The 6,197-nt window shown below is 38.1% G+C and overlaps 1 protein-coding gene across 1 annotated transcript in view; it reads right to left on the bottom strand.

Annotated features, from left to right (window-relative positions):
* Window positions 1-320: 320 nt before the first annotated feature.
* Window positions 321-6,197, bottom strand: part of HIBADH (3-hydroxyisobutyrate dehydrogenase) — a 76,696-nt gene continuing 70,819 nt past the window's right edge. Inside the window, exon 7 of the mRNA XM_026843395.1 lies at window positions 321-1,317. Within this exon, the coding sequence (XP_026699196.1) occupies window positions 1,159-1,317 (159 nt within the window). The 3' untranslated portion in view covers window positions 321-1,158. The remainder of the gene's footprint in view (window positions 1,318-6,197) is intronic.

Raw genomic sequence — 6,197 nt, 5'->3', positions numbered from 1 at the left:
GGGACACCTGGGGCTCCTTTACCTGATGGCTCTCCCTGCCAGGCTGGCTGCACCCTGGAGGGAAGCCTAAAGGCAAATTCACTACCCCTTTGTGAAGGGCTGTGGGAATCACCCATATGTCAACCTTAATTTGGGGCTTGGGGTTGAAACCCCAGCATTTCACATCTGCATTCACAACAAAAGCTCTTGAAAAGATTGGTTTTGCAAGATAACCTGTAGAAAACCAAGCAAATTAAAAAATAAGACCACTTAGTACAAGTTTTTGGTTAATTGTGTGTGTACAAGAGTGCATAAAAAAGTGCAAATAATCATACAGCAGCTATTTACCAGTATAGATTTTTATTTCTTTTCAAAATAATGGCGTTTGTTTAGATTTAAAATACTTCAGTAATAGCCTAAAACAAATGTACACTTTGTTAGAACTTCTGGTAAGTGCTGTTCTTGAGTTCTGAAAATGTGTGACAGAATACAAGAAAATATAAAATTGGGTTAGTAAAATACAATAATGGAGCTTTACAAGAGGGACACACATTCTATGTTATTTTAACTAAGTCTATCAGGTAAACATGCTGTAACAGCTCTCCACTTAGAAATGAGTGCCTATAAACTTAATCTGCAGCCTGAATCCCAGGAAAAATTCACTACTGATCACCTCAAGGCTAGTAGGTTCAAGGAAAAAAAAAATCCATCTCAAGTTGTGTTTCTTCCTCGAACAAATCTTCCCTTTTTCCATAAAGTATTAATGTTTAATTTTAATAGATCACTATATATCATAAAATCACTATATAACATTCTCTTACTATTCAAGATTCATCTAAGTTTGTAGCCATAATGTAAGTTATTTTATACGCAAACCGTTAAGTGTTTCATAAAAAAAATATTTATTTATTGCATATAGTGAAAAAACCCCACTTTGATGGTTCTTAAAAAAAAAAAAAAGAAATCACTGTCTGGCTAATTGCCAAACAATCTCTTCCTCTGGCTTGATTTTCAGGAATTATGAAAAACCCTGGAGTTCGCTGTGATCTAGACAACCAAAGATGATTAGTCTGTATGGGATCAGGATGCACAGTATTTGATTAAACTGACATACTTCTCAAACGAGCTATAAGGGTAAAAAAATGTGGTTTGTTATTGCCTCCATTTCCAAAGGACAGCTCACAAGGTTTCCTCCTCACGTAAAAACTGGAACACAGCTGAGAAGTCTTTCAGGGCATAGCCTTTTGCACACATCATCCTGTAGATCTGATGTGCCTGGGATCCCAGAGGAACTGGTGTCTTAGTGTTGGTGGCAGAAATCTGGGCCAAGCCAAGATCCTGTGGGGAAGGAGAAGAGGGAGGAAGTGAGCAGAGAGGAAGAATGGAAGGAAAAAGTCAGGGGAGAAGTAACAAGGATATAAATAGCCATGCACATATTATAGGTTATTTGGCTTCCATTGTAAAGAGAACTTTACTGCCAACAAATACAATACTCCAGCCTTAAAATATCAGTCCTGGAAAAAGGGACTCTTGTTTAGTTTTTAGTTTTTAAAACAGTAACTCAATGTTATTCAAGAGAAAAATCCTACACTTTGCAAGGCAGGCAACCTCCTTCAGGACAGGAGGAATTTTAAGATTCTACATCACTATATAACCTGGCAGCAAGACTCAGACTCTTTTTCTCCACTTTGTTATGTCATCTCCACAAAAAATTTCCCTGGCTATTCATTTAAGCAATTCACATTGGTTCTAATGGCATCATTCACTTGTTCAGACAAGAAGACATCTTCCTAAAAACAGGTTAAAAATCAAGCAGGAGGGATTTGAATAACAACAAAATTGAAGCCATTTAGCGTATATACATTTACTGTAAAGTGACCAGTTAATAGCAAAATGAGAGCCATATGCCATTTTGTGAATATGGATGGTTTGCAGCCCAACTGGAAGGATGTATTCAAGAATTCTTCAGGGGACTGTCCTGAGTCTGTTACACCTCAAAGTCTTCTTTAATGACTGAAGATGAAGTAATTCTACTGCATTTTAAACACTAAATTTTGGGGGAAAAAAAAAGGAGGGGAGGTTGCAAAGAGGATGAATTTGAAATCTGTCCTCCAAGAGTCCTTGGTCAACTACAGCTATAATCTGAAATAAATGGGACAGAACTCAAAGGCAAGTACCAGGTACTATTGACTAACTATGGTTAGCTAGAAATAGTCAGCTGCATGCATGGTTGACAGAAATTACAAGATAGGCTGGAGGATGTCTTGAATTCTAAGCTGAATCAGACATGAAATCAACCAAAGAAGGGAAAGCTAACAAGGGTCCGGATATATAAACAGTATGAAAGTAATGCCTGCACTGAAGGTTGCCTTTATAAGGTCTTGCTAATGAAATCAATTTTGCAGTCCAAGTTTCAAGAAAGTAGCAAAAGAATCTCTCAAGTGTTACTAGGAAGTGCTTGGATTTTCTGTCCACCCAGGACTATAGTGGTTTATAGAATTTGCTGTGGTTTTATTTTTTAAAAAATAACAAATCTTTGATACAGAAGAACTGAGAGACTGTAGTACTGCTGAGAGCACCTTTGGCTTCTCAGGGATGACTTACAAGACAGGTCTTTACTTTCTGTGTGTCTGAATTTGAATTAGCACAAGAAAATTCAAGATCTTACTCTACTCTCTAAATGTCACTTCGATCTGTAAATCGGCTCTATAAAGGTCATTCTGATACAAATCAGAATTATAGTTACTCTTCCTATTACCCTTGAATGACTTCAAGATCTAGGAAAATGGGAAAAACATACATATCAGATGTCATAGGATCAAAAATATTCTTCATCTGCATCAGGGCAGATCATTCTTTCTTTTGTAGTAATTCTCTTGAAAGACTTATGACCTGACAAATCTAGGAACAGTTACTTTAACCTCACTTATAATAAGATATTCCATGACATATTCCTTAGCCTCTTCTAAACCCTCTTGGTGAAACCTGTTGCCATATTATCCATTTTATTCAACAAAGCTTAAATGATGTAATGAAGTAGTAGAATGGCAAAATCATCTAACTCCAAACTAGTGACGGTGCTCGGTTTTGGTAGTGGTAATTGTGATCTATTTCTCTCCGAGGGGGCATTCACAGAAGCAATCCCTGAAAATTCTGAATAGACTGCTAGCACAAATACAATTTCATAAAGCAGCTCTGTTCACTCTAATAATGAAACTCTGGCTTCAAGATGGTTGAAACACCAGACAACATTTGAATAATTAAATGGACAAGGACTCCTGTCTCCAAACTGCAGGAAGGTTGTTTTGGTTTTTTAAATTCCATTCTATAAATTAGAGCTCTGAAGGTGAAAAAATACAAAATATAAGTAAATCTTATCTTTAGCTTCAGGTTGTGAAGTATTTTGCACCTTTTCTCTTGAGGCTGGAGATTTCTCAAGTGAAATAATACAGAAGAGCTCTGAAAGAAATTTACCCTTCGATGACTTTTTTGGAAAAAATAAAAATCAGAGCATAGTTTATGGGTCCTCTCATACTCTTTGGAACTGACATGATCTTCCAGATGTCTCACTGTACTGACTATTCCAACCCGCTTTTCCCCATCTTGGAATAGTGAAACATTCTCTTTCAGAATCTGCTTCCAGTGCTCACTTTGGAAATACTTGGTTCCTTACATTTGTTTTGCAGTTGATGTAAATGAAACTGCCATTTGGAATAAAGCTCAGAAGCTGTCTTGATGTGAGTCAAGAACAGTATGACAGAAATCTAGCTCTTCTCAGGATTCAAAGAAGACATTCAATTAGCAACTTTGCTGTGAATGAAAGACAGAACTTCTGGCCTGCAATGCCTCAGACATAAAGATGGCAAGTAAACTAGATTTTTTAAATGCAAAATCTTTAGAGCAGGTTTCACATTAAGTTCATTCTATGTTTCAGTATCAAGATTTCAAGACTGAAAAGCTTTTCAGAAGTGTCTAACAAACTTTTCTGTCCTGAACACTTAAAATAAGGATCCTCTGGCTTGCTTTGAGAGATCAATTGCTGGCAAAATATTTTTAAAAAAGCCTTTGACTTCTAACATATCTGATATGTCAACAGTAAGTTGAAGTTTAGTAACTAAGCTTAGTGACCGTGTTACTGCATCACTCTCAGATATTTCCATTGTGGAGTACCTTCTTCTCAACCGCAGGGCTGTACCTATCTCTTTTTCCATTGAATACAGCTTTTGCTTTTTCTTAAGCGGCAAAAGTATTTCCCAGAAAAAAAGCACCTAACTCAAAAAATTCACGAACTGCATGATACGTCACATACTAGGATGAAATGGATAGTAGCAAAAGTTTCCACAACCTAAGGAGCAGTGTCTTAAAAGAGGTCACCACTGCACCAAATAATATCTTGAGAAAGATCAGCTGTCTTGGCTACTTACTCATTCAAGTAATCTTCCATCTATATAGAATAACATAGCATTGTTCAAGAGGCATGAGAGGAATTTAGTGTCTTCCCTTCTTACTGAGGATTCCAGTCTAGAGAAGGCACCTTTCAGGACTGGCAGGAAAGGCATAGTCAGAAGAGATGAACAGCAATTACAGACCTCTCTGAGGAACATTCCTCTTAGTTACCACTGATGCTTTATAACCAAAAGCTGGCAGTTTCAACAGGCCCAAGCCAGGATGCTATTCCTCCAATGAAAGGAAGATCTATTCAAGGCAGATTACAGAGGAGATGAAGATCCTTCTTATGCCAAAAGAAAAAAACTCTTTACAAAGAAATTTAAAAGGGAGGGAAGGAAAATATGTGTCTCCATCACATTTATAATATGAGGTTATTCTGGACAAGAGTAAGTGTTATTAATCATGAGAACAGAGACAGCAGGGTGAAACAGGGCGCAACATTCAGAACAGATTCTGAAAACAGCCCACAAGACGGAAACAAGAGTACTGAGGCAGGGCCAGGATCAGGTTGCTTATCTCTAATCAATAGCTCTGGCAAAATCCAAACAATAACCTAACACATTTCATAAATCAATAACTTAAATAAAACTTTATTGTCCTCTATGTTCAATGACGTGAATGTGACGTAAAAACTGCTGCTTTCCAATATTTTAACACATCCCTCAAAGAAGTGAAAGCTCCTGGTTGTCGGTCCATAAATATAAAATGTTGCAGGCCAACCATTAAGGGGTTTTGAGCCATGCCACATTAGCAAAATTTTTTGGTGCTACCACATGCAAAACACTCTGGACCCACTCTGGACAGAATTTGGCTAATGCCACTGAATGTGCAAATGTACCAATTGACATAAATCAACTGCAAAACAACAGAAACAGTATCAGTAAGCAGATATTACATACAGGAACTCCAGCACTGTGGAGATTTGCATGGCAATATCTGAATTTGATCACTGGCTCTGAGAATGTTGTTTTAGTTTTAAGTTCTTAACTTCCACTGTTGATGGAAAAGCTGAAAATGGCCAGAATGCCTAACCAGTTGGGAGCACTCATAAACTGGTATGCCTTAAAACCTGTCCTCTATGAACTCAAATGCCTCCCTCAGGACAGTATCCCCACTGAATTCAGTGTGAAATTATTTCCTGCACTTACATGCTTAGATGAGAGATCTCTTCCAGGGCTGGTTTTACCTTAGGCAATCATCGTGCTAAATGCAGAAGTAGTTCAAGAGTCAGAGTTCCTTCCTCCAACTGTGTGTCCTCATCAGTGGGATGCAGAGTCCTAATCTCCTTGCCTAGTTTCCTCTAGCCTCTAAGAGTTTTGCTTTCCTGAACGCAGAGTGACTCAGGGCAGTGCTTTTACTACAACAGCCATGAGCATGGCAGTAAGTGCACTCTCCCGGGATGGGATAACTGTAGGTTGCAACTTCCTCATGCTGCGAAGGACCTAAACCCCAGATCTCCCACTTCATGGATGAGTAATTTAAATTACTAGGTTATTACAAAAAGCACTATTTCTGCCACCAATAAAGACAATGCAGGAAAGCCCACAGCATGGTGCAGATACCTGCAGAAAATCAGTCTGCAGGGGTGTGGGTTGAAACTTGTCTGCTTTCTGCATTCCAAATGGCCTTAGGAAGAAAGACAAGCACATAAGCAGTTTTTTAGCAAGGAAGAAGATGCTAGAGGGCATGTCCAGTAGCACAGTTTAAGGTATCTGGAAGAGATTGGGCCCAAAATCTTAGATGCTTATGCCACTGATTTGCACCTAATT

Source organism: Athene cunicularia, assembly GCF_003259725.1.
Source record: "Athene cunicularia isolate RWA chromosome 2 unlocalized genomic scaffold, athCun1 chr2_part1, whole genome shotgun sequence".
Lineage (NCBI taxonomy): Eukaryota > Metazoa > Chordata > Aves > Strigiformes > Strigidae > Athene > Athene cunicularia.
This window is presented reverse-complemented; position numbering and strand designations above follow the sequence as displayed.